We start from the raw sequence: 19,730 nt of genomic DNA, 5'->3' as shown, positions 1-19,730 counted from the left end.
CCACCCGCGACAATGATTCAACCCAGAATTCCAAGGGGCAGGGGAGACTGCAGGAACTATGGGATAGCTATGGAATAGCTACCCACAATGCAACGCTCCAGAAATCGACGCTAGCCTCAGACCATGGACGCACACCACCGAATTACTGTGCCTAGTGTGGCCGCGTGAAATCGAATTTATAATATCTGTTTTATAAAACCGGTTTAATGTAATTCGGAATTATCCTGTAGTGTAGACGTAGCCTCAATATTGAAAATGAAAGGAAAATACAGAAAACAGCTTGCACAAATCTTATGCTGTGGTCCAAGCTTTACTTGGAATGATTAAGAATTAGTTGTGGAGTCTAAGGGGCATTACCTTACTAACATAATTGCAAGGTAGTCCTTTGTATGATTGTAAATTGGGTTTGTGCTTCATCAATAAGCTTTTTGACAAGAAGCGTCCATCACAGTGGCTCTCTCATTTGCCACAGTAGAATAGAAAATGAAGTATCCCAATAATTGCATTATAGTTTCCTTATTGTGGGACAAGAAAGCAATGTGGTATAATTAGGTTTGATTGGAGTGCATGTTTCCGGTAAGATCTGAAATTAATGATGTTGCTATAGTGACACATCTGCGGCCACCAGTGCGTGAAACATAAAGTAATTCATTCGACAAGAGAAGACATCTGTTAACTGCAAGGATGCAGAGCATATTGACACTGACCAGAAATACTAGACGTTATGTGATAAATGAACAAATGATGCTGAAACAGGAGGGCAGATAATTTGTACTTAATCTGCTGGGAGAACTTTAATCTTCTCACTGGTTGCATTTGACAATGCCATTGTTTAAAGAACAATGCTGCAGAGAACTCATAAATTTTAAAACTTAACTCAGGGTGCAGCCTATTAAAGCAATACATTAATTCCTTTGTTAGGGAGTTTTTATCTTCATGTAGAACAAAGCCATTACTAAGAACACCCACTAAAACAACAGGTTTTTTAGGACTCACATTTTAATTATAGCATCCATTACCCCAAATGCCATGTTGTTTGGACTTGAATCACATATAAGTTTGACAGAAAGGCGTCATCCATTATGGGGGGGATGCTGTTTCCAGTGTTTTCCAAGGGCAGCTGAGCATGATATTTTATCCTCTCCAGTCTACAAGAAGATCCTAATCACAAGGGAAATACAAAGATATTTGGCTATATTTACTGAACATTTCTGACATTCGGAGTGCAGAACTGCAAGCTTTCTGCCATTCATGATGGCAGCCAAAGTATTCTGTTATAACAAACACAAACAGTCTTCCTATCCTAGTTATTTATTAATGCATAGACTTGCATTTGAGTTCTGTAATTAACATTTTAGGGAATTTTTGGATCAAATTACATACTTTACACATAACAGTCGAACAGAGGCATAGAGTAATGAGATACATAATTTTCTGGGCAAGCCCTTTGCTAGAGGCCAATGTATTAATATGGACTTCTTATTTTGTCTTCTGTAAATGTGGTATGATGTACTTTAATATTAGTAAGGTATAGTTTCAGCAATCCTCTGTTTGAAAATTAATCTTTTGAGATAATTATTTGCAATATTCCCCCCCCCCCCATGCATTTGGTCAGTATAAAAATGTACAGAGAACCAAGTAATTACAAAAAAAAAAAAAAAAAAAAATCCCATGAGATTAAATATGTCCTTCTCAGGACACGTGCTCTTCATACAATCCATGGGACCATCAAGGATGCGGCATGAACAGAGGGCAAGGAGAGAAGTAGCTGAGAAAGCTGGAGAATCTTGAGCGGTTGGGATTCTACAGTAAACCTCAGCTTCAACTCAATGGATCCCCAGTCAGACCGACAGAAGGGCTCTACATTCATGTGTTTTCTTTATGTGCCCCTGCCACTACCACTCCAGAAGTGAAAATATCACCAAAGAATGTGATACTACCATTAGCTGTTCTGCTCCTTTCATTCTTGTGTGAACCCACTGATGGGAGTAAAAGAGAACAGAGGGATTAGTTAATACTGTTCTGAGCAGTAGTATCTAAACCATGTTATTAACACGGACTTTACTCCACAGAAAAGAATAGACATACCCCCTTCAGTGGCTATTATCTGACTACATAGATTCATAGACTCTAGAACTGGAAGGGACCTCGAGAGGACATCGAGTCCAGTCCCCTGCCCTCATGGCAGGACCAAATACTGTCTAGACCGTCCCGCATAGACATTTATCTAACCTACTCTTAACTATCTCCAGAGATGGAGATTCCACAACCTCCCTAGGCAATTTATTCCAGTGTTTAACTACCCTGACAGTTAGGAACTTTTTCCTAATGTCCAACCTAAATCTCCCTTGCTGCAGTTTAAGCCCATTGCTTCTTGTTCTATCATTAGAGGCTAAGGTGAACAAGTTTTCTCCCTCCTCCTGATGACACCCTTTTAGATACCTGAAAACTGCTATCATGTCCCCTCTCAGTCTTCTCTTTTCCAAACTAAATAAACCCAATTCTTTCAGCCTTCCTTCATAGGTCATGTTCTCAAGACCTTTAATCATTCTTGTTGCTCTTCTCTGGACCCTCTCCAATTTCTCCACATCTTTCTTGAAATGCGGTGCCCAGAACTGGACACAATACTCCAGTTGAGGCCTAACCAGTGCAGAGTAGAGCGGAAGAATGACTTCTCGTGTCTTGTTTACAACACACCTGTTAATGCATCCCAGAATCACGTTTGCTTTTTTTGCAACAGCATCACACTGTTGACTCATATTTAGCTTGTGGTCCACTATGACCCCTAGATCTCTTTCTGCCATACTCCGTCCTAGACAGTCTCTTCCCATTCTGTATGTGTGTAACTGATTGTTCCTTCCTAAGTGGAGCACTTTGCATTTGTCTTTTTTGAACTTCATACGGTTTACCTCAGTTTACATCATATGCTCCTTTCTTTTTCCGTTAGTTCTGAATGGCCTTACGCCATACATAGTTTTTATGAAAGATGTACAGGGAAAAGGGGAGGAGGTATTGCATATGAATGCTGCTTCTTCGACTGATTGTTCACGTCCATTACACATTAGGTGTGCGCATGCCGCACGCCCAAGGCTTCAAGGCTTCTGCCATGTGCCGCAAACCTATGCCGATTAGCGATCCCCACGACTCGTGTCTCTGTTGCCTGAGGGAATCACATCAGACAAAGCACTGCAAAATCTGTAAGGCCTTCAAGCCAAGAATTAAAAAAGAGAGACTTTCGACTTAAGCAGCTGCTCGTGGAGGCTGCATTACAGCCCTCAACTTCGGACCATCCCACGGCTCCGGCAGCCTTGGTGCAGAGTGCCCCAGCATCAGTTTGTGACCCAGCACCAGCGGGGCACCCTAAACCTACAGCACCGAGACAACACAACCAGCTCCAGCATCAGTTGATTTCACCAGCCTGGTCGAAGGGCCTACCCAAGGCCCGACAGTACTTCCCACATAAGAGAGCAGCGCCTAGGAAGGACTCAAGTGCACAAAAGGGTAGCACTGTCCCAGGACAGACCTCGGTACTCGTGGCTTTGGCACGGAAAGGTCCGTCGAGCCCCAGGGTAAGCACCTCGAGTGAGGAGGAAGGGCTGGAGGAGCTTCCAGAACAGCCCTCTACGCCAGACACATTTGAGGCGGCAAAGGACCTCATTGAATTGTCCACGGGTCCCCTCCCGATCGAGGAGAAGCCTCTGGCACTGAGACTGCCATCCAGAGGCAAACTGGCACTGGTGCACCCACTGAGATCACCATCACAGCACCGCTCCCGGCGTCGGTCCTGATCGAGCTCCACCTCTGTAGACTCCCGGCTGCCCTTGATTCAGTGGGCCTCGAAGGCGTCGGGTCCCAGCCCACACTTGGCACCACCATCACCACCCCAGCATTCCCCAGCTCCTCCAAGCAGACACCAGAACATCTCAAGGCCGGGCCCTACCGCTGGCCGTCATTCCCAGACCCCAGGGTACCGGGACCAGTTGGCAAGGCACCACTCCCGATCTCGGTCAATACGATATTGTTCCTCAGTCTCTAACCTGCACTGTTCCTCAGCACTGCCGTGGCCCTTGAGGTCGCCATCCGTGGACTCCGAGGCGAACTCAGGCCGCTCTGGCTATGCCCGCAGGGCACCAGCCAACAGAGAACACCAAGCCCCGTGGTACCCGCAATGGGGCCCGTCAGGGCAGTGGCCTTTCTGGACACTATGGGCCTACCACCAGCAGCAAGGGCTCCCCTCCAGAACCTCAAGGTCCAGCTTCTCAGGACACAATTCCGATCCCTGCATGGATTCCCCTCCTCTGACAAGGAGGCCACGGTTTTCAGACCACCGGATGCATCACAGCATGGAAGGGCCGGGATGGCACCAAGCCCAGTGCCATCTCAAACACATTCGGTTGGGCAAACCCCAGAGGAGCCCTTAGCCTGTGAAGAGTCACAGGAAGGGCTAGAGGATGAAGCGCAAAAGGCCTTAAATTCTTCATCCTTCCCAGATGAAGCCGTGACAGGTACAGCAGTTTCAGGGCCTCCACCAATTGACCACAGGGCACACCAAGAGCTGCTCCGCAAAGTAGCCCAAAATTTGGCCTTGCAGGCAGAGGAGACAGTAGAGCAGGAGGATCCCATGGTGGACATCCTAAGCCCCAAAGGCCCGTCCAGAATCGCGCTCCCATTCATAAAAACAATACAGTCCAATTATAAGACAGTATGGCAAACACCAGCCTCCAGTGCGCCAACAGCAAAGGGCATAGAGAGGAAGAATTTCGCTCCTTCCAAGGGGTTTGACTTTCTCTTCTGTAACCTGCCACCTTGTTGGATGGTCGTATCTGCAATCAACGAACGGGAATGGCATGGACAACAAGCTCCAGCCCCTAAGGCCAAGGAGCCGAAGCGGTTGGACTTATTTGGTAGAAAGATCTATTCGTCTGGGGGCGTACAATTGAGGATTGCAAATCAGCAGGCGATCCTAAACAGACACAATTTTAATTCATGGGCAGCAGTCTCCAAGTTCAAGGACTCTTTGCCCCAGGGCTCACAGCCCGAGTCCACAGCCATCGTGGACGAAGGGAAGGCGGTAGCCAAAACCTCCCTGCAGGCCTCGCTTGATACGGCAGATGCAGCTGCTAGGAAAGTAGCCTCAAGAGTGGTGATGAGACGCTTGGTGTAGCTGCAGGCCTTCCAGCAGAGGTCCAAAACACCCTCCAAGACCTCCCGTTTGAAGGGTCCGGCTTGTTCTCAGACCAAACAGACACCAAGCTGCATAGCCTTAAAGACTCCCGGGCGACCCTCAAGTTGTTGGTGATGCACACCCTGGCAACACAAAGCAAGCCTTTTAAACCGCAGCCACCACAACAAAGATAGTACCATCCTCGCCCCAGGCAGGAACTTTACCACAGAAGGGGCAGAGATAATAGGCGTAGGCGGAACAATATGCCTAGCCAAGGCCAGGGCCAGGGCCAAGGCAAGCCACAACCCGGCAACAAGCAGGGATTTTGAAGATACACTCGAGGATAGCGCACCAAGCTTCTCACTGGATTCTCCCCTCTGTTTCGTGAACTGTTTGTCCCATTTCTACCATGCATGGTCCAATATAACATCAGACCATTGGGTCCTGCACACGGTGAAGGTGGGATACATGCTTCAGTTCTCCTCGCCCCTCCCTCTCACTCCCCATCCCCATCCCTCTTCAGGGACCCCTCTCACGAGCAACTCCTGATGCAGGAGTTTCAGGCCCTTCTCAGGGCAGGGATGGTGGAGGAGGTCCCTCCAGACCTAAGAGGGAAAGGGTTCTACTCAAGGTACTTCCTTATCCCCAAGGCAAAGGGGGGTCTTCGACCCATTCTGGACCTATGCGGACTCAACAAATTCCTAGTCAAGGTCCACTTTTGCATGGTCTCCCTTGGTTCTATTATCCCTTCCCAGGATCCAGGGGATTGGTAAACTGCCCTCGATATGAAGGATGTGTACTTTCACGTCGCCATTCATCCCGCTCACCAGTGGTTCCTGCAGTTCACCATAAGCCAGCACTATTACTAGTTTACGGTCCTACCCTTCGGCCTGGCGATGGCCCCACGGGTGTTCACAAAATGCATGTGGTGGCAGCATTTCTTCAACAAAAGAAAATACCGGTGTATCCGTACTTGGATGACTGGCTTCTCGCAGGCCGGTCCGAGGACGAGGTCTGTTCCCACATGACATTGGCACTAGACTTGTTCCACGAGCTAAGTCTCTTAGTCAATGTGCCCAAGTCGTTGCTGATACCTACACAAAGACTGGACTTCATAGGGGCAGTCCTGGACTTGATACAGGCACGAGCAAGCTTACCGTTTCCCAGGTTCCTAGCCATCCAGCGAACCGTAATCTCTCTGCAACGGTTCCCCACAACTACAGTCAGATGCTGCATGCAGCTTCTGGGGCACATGGCAGCATGCACCCATGTAGTCAGACATGCCCGGCTGAGACTCACACCTATGCAACTGTGGCTAGCCCAAACCTATCGCCCCAGCAGAGACCCCTATGACTTTGTAGTGACAATCCTGGCTCGCGTCTCAGACTCCCTCTGCTGGTGGCTCGATCAGCAGATAGTTTGCGAAGGGAGCCCTTCGCTACACCGCGACCCACCTTGACGCTGGTAACAGACGCATCAGACTTAGGCTGGGGAGCACACTTAGGGGATCTGCAAATGCAGGGGTTGTGGTTCAGGGAGGAAGTGTCACTACCATAGAAGGCCACAGCGTGACAGTTCTGACGGATAACACTACCGCCATGTTCTACATAAACAAGCAAGGTGATGCCCATTCCTCTCCCCTCTGCCATGAGGCGCTTCTCCTGTGGGACTTTTGTATAGGCCACTCAGTCCAACTAGTGGCGTCATACCATCCAGGGGTGCAAAACAAGCTGGTGGACCACCTGAGCAGATCATATCAAGTGCACGAATGGATGTTAAGAGTGGACATCCTGAGATCAATCTTCCAGAGGTGGGGATTTCCCCAAATAGATCTCTTTGCCACCAAGGACAATAGCCAATGCCCTCGGTTTTGTTCCTTCCAGAACCTGAGCCCAGGCTTGGTGGTGGATGCTTGGTTTAAAACCCTGCTGGAACTGTCAGTGACTGCCCCGATTACCCTGCCCCTGCACCAATATCTCATCACACAAGTCAGGGGTCGCCTGCTCCACCCGAACCTGCAGTCTCTACATCTCACGGCGTGGAATCTCTGTGGCTAGATGCTGTGGAGAGTAGGTGCTCCCGCCAGGTCCAACAAATTCTCCTTGGTAGCAGAAAACCTTCCACAAAGGCAGCATACCTCGTCAAATGGAAGAGGTCTCCTACTGGTGCGAACCTAAGCTCATACAGCCTCTTCAGGCCTCCGTCCCATCTATACTAGAATACCTACTGCACCTCAAACGTTAGGGTCTTGCCTCCTCCTCAATCAGAGTATATCTGGCCACCATATCGGCATTCCACCCTGGGGAGTCTGGTCATTCCGTGTTTTCCAACCCCACAGTAGTCTGATTTTTTTTCACCCACCGGTCCCCCCATGGAACCTTAATCTGGTCTTAACTAAGCTCATGGGACCACCTTTTGAACTCCTAGCCTCTTGCTCTCTCATGCACCTCTCATGGAAGTTGGTATTTTTGGTGGCCATTACATCAGCTAGGAGGGTGTCTGAGCTGAGGGCCCTCACTTCGGAACCCCCATATACAGTTTTTTATAAGGACAAGGTGCAGCTGAGGCCACACCCGAAATTCCTCCCTAAAGTGGTCTCTGTTTCACATGGTCAGGTCATTTGTTTACCAGTATTCTTTCCCAAACCACACACGGACCCGAGTCACCACAGCCTAAATACCCTAGATGTCCATAGGGCCCTGGCGTTCTACCTGGAACGAAGCAGGCCTTTCCACAAGTTGACACAGTTGTTCGTTGCCATTGTGGAGAGAATGAAGGGCCTCCCTGTCTCAGCGCAACGGATATCATCGTGGATTGCATCCCCGTATGCTCTGAGCTCGACAAAGTGCCAGCTCCGGCGATCACAGTTCACTTCACTAGGGCTCAAGCGTCCTCGACGGCTTTCCTGGCACAGGTACCGCTCCAGGAGATCTGTAAAGCAGCCACCTGGTCGTCGGTACACACATTCACAGCCCACTACGCAGTCCATCATCAGGCCAGAGAGGATGTGGCAGTCGACAGGGCTGTGCTTCAGTCAATTGTTCCTTGACTCCTACCCTCCTCCTATGGTAAGTTTGTGAGTCACCTAATGTGTAATGGATGTGAACAATCGCTTGAAGAAAAAACGGTTATCTACCTTTTCGTAACTGTTGTTCTTCGAGATGTGTTGTTCACGTCCATTACACTTCTCACCCTCCTTCCCCTCTGTCAGTCTCCCGCAAGAAGGAACTGAGGGAGGGTCGGGCCAGCAGGGGCATATATGCACCAGAGCGGGGCGCCGCTCTGGCGGGGCCCCCCTGCCAGCCCGACGGGAGCCACTAAGGGAAAAAGTTTCCGATGTCTGTGCATGCGGCGCACACACACCTAATGTGTAATGAACATGAACAACACATCTCGAAGAAAACAGTTACGAAAAGGTAGGTAACCATTTTTTCCTATTGGTTTTTTCTATGATTTCTCTTCCCCTCCAGTAGGGGGCCAATATTTTTTTCCCAATTTTTCTTCTTAGAATGTTTGTCTTTGTATATCTACTGCTGACAAAAATTCACCATTGAAAATATTGTGCGAGATAGTCAGTTAGACTTTCCATAGAGCTATGCAGATTTACAGCAGCTTCAGGATATGGCCCTTTATCTCTTAAACGAGTATATCTTTCAAGCAAAGTACACGTATGAAAGGTTATATGCTCTTGTAACTTCTGGCAAAGTTATTAATGCTTATATATTGCAAGTACTTACTTGCTGTTTTATTGTGGCCTTTTAGAATGTTGATATTAGGCCAATTTACAATCTAGCAAAGCTTTCTGATCAAATATTACATCTGCTTCTCAAAAAAAAATAAAATTCTCCACTGCTCTGTTGTGAATCACATCTGTTGCCACCCAGGAAATGATGCCTGCAGGACTTTTTCCTTAGAAATTAATTCCCTCTTTGCCTGCTTTGCTCTGTGTTTAATGATACAATTGTAGTCAAAAACTCTTTTCTTCAATAAAGCACATACTAAATTTTTCTTTAGGAATCAGACACTAACTTTTTGTCAGGATATTTTCTGCATGTGGTAAGTGTATTCAGAAACACAGTTAAGAATATACTTTGATGGTGGGACGTATGATGGCTGCCATGGTCTTTGGATATCTTTGAAAAGAGCTCTGCATTTCCTCCTGTGTTTTCAAGTTTTTCAAATTAGCAATTCTTAGCTAAGATCTATTTTTAAAAATTGTGAAATAAGTGGAGATTAACCAAGTCACCCCAAGGAAATTCTGAAAAATCAGATAAAATCACATTTGTAAAAGAATGCTATTAAATTTACTGGTAAGTTTAGTTTTATCTTCACTGTTTTCTCTATTATCCATTGTGAGGGACAGAACAGAAAGAAGACTGACAATTCCGAACTAACTGTGTTAGAAGCACAAACCACAGATATTTAAAATGTTCATAGAGGTGTACAGCTAAAGGTCTGGCAAGACATTACCAGTAATCTACTGCAAGAAGACTAAAGCCTAAAACAGAACTATTGGAAAACTATTGTTGAGGAAGTAGTATGACATGACTAACTGGCATCATATTCTAAGGAGACTAGCAAGATATTTTTTGCCCAGTTCAGGGTTGTGATCATTCAACCAGGAGAACTTAGAAACAAATTTTTAATGTTGACGAGGGATAGACTTGTCATCCTTCCCTCCACCTACCACATCTGCTGATTGCTGCAAGGTAAGAGGATGTACAGATCTTTACTCCACAAGCCTTCTGCTTGCTGAGAGGAAGGGGAAGGCAAGAGGTTTCTGTTTGTCTACCCTTCCCTCCTATCTTGATTTTTGAGAAAGGTGGGGGTGGCTGGGACAGGGGGAAAGGAATACGGAGGAACTCTCCTACTACTATAATTTCAGTGCCTGCATACTCTGCTGCTCGTAGCAATATGGGCACTGGAAAGATACTGGCATTGTCTGTCTACAGATTCAAGAAGATAACAATGCATCAGTTCACGGTTAGAAGTTTATAGCCATTAAGACAAGACATGATGACATTTAGCTTTTTAAAATTAAAATTAAAATTCTTCAGAAATCAATATCTTAGTCCCTCATGCTTAGTCAACATACGCAAATCAGAGAATAGAGTTTTCATATCTTGAAGCATAACATGATTGCATAAATTCTGAAATACAATAGAGTTACCAAAAACATATAGTCACTTGGTAAACATGAATGTTTTGAAGGGAAAACATAAAATAAGTATTTTTATTTCATAAAAAGTTGCCTATAAAGCATGAGAGCAAAAAAATTTCTCTCTTTACTTGCCTTAAAGTCACTGAGAGTTTCCTTGCAAACCAATTTCTATATGACAATCAGATAAGTGAGTTGCAAATTTTTTTTAATGATTACCTCAGGTTTTCATTCTTTATGTGCTACTTTCCAACTACACCTGGAAATGTTCTATTTCTCTCATGAATTTTGCCTAATTGTATCTAAATTCTGTGAAAAATCTACACGTTTCACAAAATAAAATTCTTTCACAAAATTTTTTCCTTTTTTAACTTTATTGTATACGTGCAATGGTTCTGGATAATATTTAAGCAAAAGGGAGCATGAGTGCCTTTCTGGTTAATTCTGAGAGAAAATACAATTTATTTGGTATCGATACCCAGCATGTAATGTATATGTTCTTAATATTTTAGTGAGTGATGGTCTAACTGTTGTTATACTATACAAGTATACAAAAATTGAGATAAAATTTCATTTTTCATATATTACTGGGCAGAGGGAGTGGTAGACTTCCAGTGAATAAGTGGGAAGGAAGATTTATGATTGTGACAGCATGACTATATCTCTGAAGAGCACTAATGGAAGTACCCTATATCAGATGCATAAACTGGATGTTAACTGTCTAAACAAGTTCTAGTTTCTAAACACTAATTATAGTGTGTCTGATGCTTTTAACTTGCTCTCTTCCTATGACTTGCTGTGTTGCACTGTCATACTGGGACAAAGACAGGATATCAAAAATAAGCATTTACAAATAGGAATAAATCTTAGTGTGAAGCATTCCTTACTGTATTTTTAAATTATTTGTGGATTTTTAGTAATCTACCATCATACACAAAAAAATCTAAAAAAATAAACCTCAGAAGTATTATTCTTAACCTTTTAACACAAAAATATTTTTACATTTCAAGCCTCACGAGAGGAAATTTAGGGCCTCTCTTAAATGCTGACGAGGAGCAAAAGAGAATGTAATGGGAATATCTGCACACTGGATTAATTCCAGTTTGGCTGATTATATTTTCAAAATGTAGTTTATTTTATTCTCTTTCAGTACAGCTTAGATACAAATGATCTTTCTATGAGCTTAACAGAAGAACCTAGCTGGTGGTGGTCTCTCTCTCCCCTTGTTATGCTTCATCATTGAACCCTGAACCACCCACACTTCAATTAGAGCTTTCTAAAAATCAAGGATGTCAGTGGTGAACATGTTGTGACTCTATGACTGACACCCTATAGTTCCTTACAGATGTAAAGTGGTCTCTGAAAACATACAATTTATGTTGATTCTGAAATTTCAGGCTTACTCCAGTTACAGGCTAAATTCGTCAAGTTCGGAAACAATGTTAATTTCCAGTGACCTATTCTAGACAATTTTGATTCTCTCTGTTTGCCAGGAAGTCTTTCTTCATACATATCATGGAATAGTGTTAGAAATATGTGGTAAGAGGTGTGTTTGACACACATCATCCCATTTTTTTACTCTTTGAACAAATGTAAAGTGTTGCTATTGACCTTTTAAGATGCAGATGCCTTTAAAAAAAGATCTTTTATCTTGTGTTATTTATACATAAACTTTTTAACTGAACAGTCTTTTTTGTGTGTATGTGTGTGGCTCAGATTGTCGCAGAAAATGTAATATTAAAAACTCGATCTCTAAGCATAATCCATTTTAAATCCGTTTAAGTTGTGGCAATATGTTGTTACCATGAAGATATTTACAACTAGAAAGATGCACGCGACCTGATATAACACGAATTTGGATATAACGTGGTAAAGCAGTGCTCCAGGGGAGCGGGGGGCGGCTACGCGCTCCAGTGGATCAAAGCAAGTTCAATGTAACGGGGTTTCATCTATAACACAGTAAGGTTTTATGGCTCCTGAGGACAGCGTTATATCGAGGGAGGGGGTACTGATGTTTTTTCCCCCATACCTATACTTGTATTTTCAAAGCACAAGTCACAATGTTATCTAGATACCAAATACAAGATTTCCAAGGTTTCTATGTTTTTCTGCTTCTCTCACGATGAAGTTTAAATATATGGGTCTTTTTTGGAAGGCAGTACGATATCTATAGAAGAGAGAAAACTCACCAGTTAGCATTCTGTTGTCTCTATAGATAAAACCCTGTTTAAAAATGCCTTTGACATTGTGCTCTACAAAGATGTAAGACACAAATTCATCCTGACTTTTTCTGGTCAGGAGTTCCACAACTGGGTGGGTTTCACCAAAAACCACTATCTTTCCCAATTTATGGACTGTTTTGTCTCACTGCTTCCTCAGCATAGTTGGATTTCTCCTGGCCGTTTCTCTGGGTCACTGGAAAATAATTAGTCCTTCCCCACACCATGACATTATACCCCTTCTGAATTTTAGAAGAGTTCTTATGAGGCGCATCTGTATGCTTCTCTAGGCACTACAGTGCTATAGTATTTCTAACATTAAGGCTGATTGCTAGATATAACCATGCAATCTTCTAAAAATTAGCTGTAAAATTAGCCTTCTCTCCAATAGCTCCCCCCCTTTTTTAACATATTGGCATTGAATTATTCTTTTTTGCCCTCTACCCTACATCATTGTAGACCCATGGCAAAAGCATCAGCACCATTAACATGCAACCGCTTTAGTAAATCTACCTTGTTATGTGGAGGGAGAAAGTAAGAAGGAAACAAACAGAGAATACTGATTGTGGAATAATTTCCCATTAATTTCCCAGCAGTAGCTCATTTGAGCACACATCCTTGACTAATCCAAGGGAAATTTCTTTCCCGTTTTGCTTTTTGCTTTAAAAAAAAATTATATTGAACACTACCTTTCACTTACATTTAAGATGAAAATGTCGCTGCTTGAGGCAGGTCTAGATAATTTCTATCAGTTCAGTGGGGGCAAATATTCAGTTGTGTTGCTTCCAAATTGAAGTTGGAAATGGTGACTCCTCCAGGATGAGTAACCCTGCTTTTTCTGCACTCATTTTCTTAAATTAACTGAACTGATTGTATTTCCTGGTGACTAATTTACCCAAAAAAGGACTAACTTGGCTTGTTTTGATACATTTTGATGGTGCTCTCTGCTGTTTTGTGACATACCTGAGCTTTATTTCTAGTCCCAGTATTAGTCCCCTGCTGTTATTGTAAATAGTTGGGACTAAAGAGTGGTAGCTTACTCTGACCCTCATCTTGCTTCACTCAAAGATAACTCTTTTGGCCATTAAGGAATAGCCTTGATGTGCTTCAGAGGGATCTTTTCCAGTTCCCCTTGTCAGCAAGTACAATAGCTGCCAATGGCTTACTGATATCTGTAAAATAACAAAATGGAAATGTCCTCAGGGCTCTTGGGATACTCCTTCATAATCTGCTTTACTCCACCCCCAAAGGAACAAAATATTACAAACTAATCTCTTACATAGTACTGTCTTTTTCCTGATCACTCTGATATTTTTATTACAGGAACACTTACCCAGAATGAGATGATATTTAAGCGCCTCCATCTGGGTACTGTGTCTTATGGGACAGACACAATGGATGAAATTCAGAGTCACATTATCAATTCGTATTCACAGGTATCTCATTTTATAACTTATTTTCCTTTATATTAACAGGTTTTCTCAGTGTTGATGGGGCATTGCCGTGTTTTATAGGTTTAAAAAATTGAGATGTGAAAGTTTTCCCATTTATACACCCCCCCCCCAGGTCATCCTCAGGGTCCTAGTTTCGGGCAACAATTTGGCCTTCCCTAAAATTAATATACTGTAATGTGGTATGGAATTCCTGCCTGATTCCAAACGTCTTTCATAGCCCACTGTCTATCTAGGAAGCAAACTCTTCCTCTATCTAATACTATTAATTGATGAAAATTCAATATTTTTTCTCTGAAGCATAGACAGCCATCCAGCAAAATGACCACAAATTAAAGTTAACACTGTATCTAGAACAATGCTGATGAGATTAATTGCATCTTTTGGTCTTTGTGATGAGTATCTTCAAACATTGTAAAGCCATATTAACTTGCTAAGCAATAAAGAAAAAAAGTTTGTCAAAAGGATAAGGATGGAAGCAGTAGGAAAAGGAATATTTCATTAAATTTTTTAACAGGGATTACACAGGCATAAAGGTTTTTTTTTAAAAAAAAAGAAAAGAAAAAAAAAAGAAAAAAGTTGGGGAATGTAACGTAGTTAAGAACAGGGTATTTGATAGAGTCCTGCAGGATAATTCTAGTTACATTCAGCAATGAGTATATTTTAATGTGTGTATCCCATTTGAAACTAAATTGTGCATGTACATTCCAATAGGGGATATTGTGAATATCACTGTGAATGCTATGATGCCCCTTCCCATTTTCTGATGTGAGGGGTAAAGGTTGTTGATTGGACTGTCAAGGGAATGGCCACCTGTTGGGGTCCTGGTTGGCGGCCGGCATTCCTCTGGCACCTCCTTCTCCTTTCTCCACTTGCCCAGAACACATGTGGAAATTGTGCTAGGGCAAGCACAAAAGAGAGCGGAGTAGAATTCCACCTCCTGTTGCTATCCAGTGACCATTTTGGGGGAGGGCATAACAGAGGTGAAAGTAAGCCGGTACGGTGTACTGGCAAGAGCCAGTATGCCATGCCGCACTGGACCGGCTTCTCCGGTGGGTTTAAAGGGCCCAGGACTCCAGCTGCTGTGGGGAGCCCAGGCCCTTTAAATCCCTGTTGGAGCTCCAGCAGCCAGGCTCGGATGGGAATTTAAAGGTCCCAGAGCTCCGGCCCCTTTAAAGTGTTGCCCAAGTCCCACTGCCAGAGCTCCGGCAGCGCTTTAAAGGGCCTGGGGCTCCCACAGCAGCCGGAGCCCCGGGCCCTTTAAATCACTGTCAGAGCCCTGCCTCCACTGCCCCAGCCCTGCTGCCCCAGGGTAGCAGTGGCGGGGATGCCATGGTGATTTAAAGGGCCCAGAGCACCATGGCGACCAGAACCCTGGGCCCTTTAATTCATCTCTGAGCCCTGGGGCTCCCAGCCACCTCTGTAGCTAGTAGCTCCGGGGTGATTTAAAGGCCCTGGGGCTCCCAGCCACAGCCAGAGCCCCAGGGCCTTTAAATCTTGAAAGGCCCCGCCTCTTCTGGTTGAGGCCACACCCCTTCTGGTTGAGGCCATGCCCCACTCAGGACTCCAGCATACTAGTAAGTCCTTTAAGTTACTTTCACCCCTGGGACATAAGGAAGCAGATTGGCTCCAGTGAATATCTATATGCATTCCCCCTCTGTCAAGGTATGAACCCCCCACTCTGAACCTTAGCGTCCAAAAGATGGGGTTACCTGCATGAACCCCCCTAAGCTTAATTACTAGCTTAGAAATGGTAGAGCTGCCACCACCCAAAAATATAGTGTTTTAGGGCACTTTCTGGCCCCCAAACCTTCCCTGGGGACCCCAAGACCCAAAGCCCCTTGGGTCTCAAAACAAAGGGAAATAAATCATTCCCCTCTTCTCTTCCTCCCAGATCCTCCCTTCCCTGGGTTACACTAGGAGATCGTTGTGATTCAACTCCTTGAATCTTAAAACAGAGAGGAAATCCACCTTCCCCCCCTTCTTCACTCCCCCTCCCAAACTCTTCCTGAGAGAGAGACAGTGATACTAACACAGAGAGAAATCAGGTTTTTCCTCCCCCCCCTTCTCTCCTTTCTCCCACCAATTCCCTGGTGAGTGCAGACTCCCTCCCCTTAGGTCTCACATAAGAATAAAAAACAATCAGGTTCTTAAAAAGGAAAACTTTTAATAAAAGAAAAAAGTAAAAATTGTCTCTGTAAAATCAAGATGGAAAATGTTACAGGGTCTTTCAGCTTATAGACACTAGAGAGAATCCTCCCCCCAGCACAATTACAAGTTGCAACAAACAGAGATACAATCCTTCCAGCAAAATACACATTTGCAAAATAAGAAAACAATTAAAAGACTAAACCGCCTTTCTAACTGGTACTTACTAAATTGAACAGAAGAGGCTGTTTCAGAAACTTGGAGATATCTGCTTACATGTCTGGTCCCTCTCAGAACCCAGAGAGAACAAAGAAAAAACCCAGAAAGCACAAACAAAGGCTTCCCTCCACCGAGATTTGAAAGTATCTTGTCTCCTGATTGGTCCTCTGGTCAGGTGTTCCAGGTTTACTGCTAGTTAACCCTTTACAGGAAAAAGAGACATTAACCCTTAACCCTCTGTTTATGACACCCTCACCCACTGAATTTAAGCATTCCTGGGTACACAGCAACCATCCTTGTTGCTGAAAGCTGCTCTACCACTTTGCCTTATATTTTATTGTTTTCAGAGCTGATTTTCCAGGCTTGCTGTGGGTCTAACTTTGATCCCATTTTGGGATCAAGAAAGATACTTTTTCTTCTCTGGGCAAGATTGGCACAGTTTTGGTGGTGGTTGTGGGGTTTTGTTTTGTCTTTTTTCCCTGTGCTCACAGCATCATGGAGGCCTGGTAGGAAAGGATAAGAAACATGAAAGTACCTTCAAAAAAAAATATTTAAAGGCGGTGGGGAGCAATGGTTAATAAATGTCAATATATGCAGTGTTGTAGCTATGTGAGTACCAGGATATTAGAGAGACCAAGTGAGCAAGGTAATTTTATTGGACCAACATCTGTTGGTTAGAGAGACAAGCTTTCAAGCTACACAGAGCTCTTCTTCGGGTCTGTTAAAGATATTCAGAGCATCACAACTAAATACAAGCTCAAAGAGATCATTCAAGGTGAAGTGGCCCATTGACACCCCTGATTTGAGAGAGGCATGGCTCTAGCACTTCCTTGTCCTTTCTCCATTTGCCCAGAACACACACACAGATTGGACTAGGGCAAGCATAAAAGAGAGTGGAGTACAGTTCCACCTCCCACAGGACAAAAATGAGGGTTAGTGGGTTACAGATTTTTGCAATAAACCACAAATCTATCCTTGCCACCATGGATATCATTTCCGTATATACCAACATCCCTCACGAAGATGGCATAGCTGTCTGCCTCAAATAATTACAAGACAATGGACAACACTCAGCTATTCACCCCCCAAAAATCATCAAACTCATCCATTTTACATTCAACAACAAACACATTATCCAAACTGTGGGTACTAGGATGGGCTCCTTCTCCTTGGGTCACCTTGAAGAAGAATTTCTGGACAAAGGCACCACAAAGCCAGTTTTATTCCTGAGATACACAGATGATATTTTCATCCTCTGGACAGATGACTTAAACTCCCTCATAGATTTCCACCACTGCTTCAACAACCACCACCGGTTCACTAAACTCTCTCTGGAACACTCCCACACTAGCATCAAGTTCCTGAACACCATGATCAGCTTCAGCAGTGGAACCTTACAAGCAGCGATATACAGAAAACCCGCAGATCACCATACCTACCTTTTACAGATGCCGTAACCGCCCCAAACACACCAAGAAATTTGTTATCTGCAGCCAGAGACTCAGATACCACAGAATATGCTCCGAGGAGAAAGTCCAGAATAAGTGACACCTTAAAATACTCAAAACCACCTTCACCAAACAAGGACACTCCACCAGAGAAGATGATCACATCATGAACTGGGCCTCCAAATATCCTAAGAAAACGTGCTTCAATACAGAAATAAAAACCTCTCTGATCATACACCTCTAGTTGTCACCTACAACCCCACACTGGAATCCATGAAAGGTATCATCAAACAACTACACCCCATACTCGATGGTGACCCCATTCCGAAAGAAATCTTTCCTGAACATCCCTCCCTCCCTTTTAGTATTCAAACAACCCCCCAGCCTCGCCACGCTGACCATCAGAAGCAAGCTCCCCACAGACCAGGATACACCAATTCAAAGGAGCACCAGACCCTGCCAGAACAACAGATGCAACACAGAACCTGCAGTCATATCTCCACTGTGCTATGATCAATACCGCTGACAACACACCTTTTAAGATCCATGGGTCCTACACATAGAATCATAACATGTTGTGCACGTCATCCAGTGCACTAAATGCCCAAGTAACAACTGTGTGGGTGAAACCAGACAATCACTACACAAATGAACTCAGACATGAAAATGGTAAAAGACAAACACACCATTTCACCTGTGGGTGAACACTTTTTACAGATGGATCACTCTATATCTTATAAATCCTCTTCCTTAAAGGAAACCTGCACATTTAAAAGACAAATCTGGGAGCTTAAATTCATAACTTTGGTAAACACTAAAAATCATGGACTGAATAGAGACATAAATTTGATTTATTAATCTGTAACCCACTAACCCCCTTCTTTTGTCCTATGACTACAAGGTGTTGATGGGTCACTTCACCTTGAATGGTCCCAGAATATATGCTGGCTACTTATGTTAAGCTATCTGTTCGATCTTATATTTAGGAGTGACGCTCTGAGTACCTTTCCCAAACCTGAAGAAGAGCTCTGTGTAACTCGAAAGCTTGTCTGTCTCACCAACAGAAGTTGGTCCAATAAAAGATATTTCCTCACCCACCTTGTGTCTCTGTCAACATACATTGTCACAACTGGTGGCTGGTGTGCAGTACAGGCAGGGTCTCTGCGGGGCCAACTCCAGGGTAAATCTGAGCACAGGACCCAGGAGGGGACTAATGGACCCTGTAAATTATGCAGACTGAACTCCCCCTCATCTGTGTCCTCATTCCCCCTTTGCAGCAGAAAATATTGGGATGAATTATGAATTGTGTAGGAGGGGTTTGGCTAAGCGAGCTAAACCTTAGTTCCTTGGTTGTGTGGTGTGGGGCCATTTAACACCATACTTAATTTAGTTATTACCTGGTAGAGAGGGAGGAGGTTGGTAGACAAACCCCCTTTACTATTAAAACAAATACAGTTGTGGACTGCAGCTTTAAATCCATTCACTTGACTATATCTTTATTCTCCTGCGTGTCCTGATCAATATTTCTGCTTACTTAGCTGGTATCTATGTTAAACAATAGCTTTATTATGGAACAGTACATCTTGGAAATGGGATATAGAGCTTTTGTTCCTCAAGATCAACAGTCCAAATTCAGACCAGAATAACAGTGACTGAAAGTCATTGCCATCTGATGGCTGTTAGGTGGCTTATGTAAAAAGAATTGTTAGTCCTAGTGGATCGTGTTAGGTGTCTACAGTAACAACAACAAAACAATTCCAGTTGTCAGTCTTAGCAGAGTCCTAGGGCTGACTGAGAGTGGAGATTGAACTACAGTTTTAATCTAGAGGTCTATTCATAAACACTAAATTAACTTGGCGGGGGGGGAATATCTCTAATTAAAAAGAACTGCATGCTTCATAAATGTTTGCTTACCTAAAAGAT

The 19,730-nt window shown here is 43.9% G+C and overlaps 1 protein-coding gene across 6 annotated transcripts in view; it reads left to right on the top strand.

Moving 5' to 3' along the window:
- Nucleotides 1–19,730, top strand: part of ATP9B (ATPase phospholipid transporting 9B (putative)) — a 313,691-nt gene that overhangs the window by 243,512 nt on the left and 50,449 nt on the right. For all 6 annotated transcript variants that reach the window (XM_075062887.1, XM_075062888.1, XM_075062889.1 and 3 more), the window contains one exon: nt 13,865–13,977. In XM_075062887.1, the coding sequence (XP_074918988.1) occupies nt 13,865–13,977 (113 nt within the window). The remainder of the gene's footprint in view (nt 1–13,864; nt 13,978–19,730) is intronic.

This window comes from Chelonoidis abingdonii, chromosome 2, assembly GCF_003597395.2.
Source record: "Chelonoidis abingdonii isolate Lonesome George chromosome 2, CheloAbing_2.0, whole genome shotgun sequence".
NCBI lineage: Eukaryota > Metazoa > Chordata > Testudines > Testudinidae > Chelonoidis > Chelonoidis abingdonii.
This window is presented reverse-complemented; position numbering and strand designations above follow the sequence as displayed.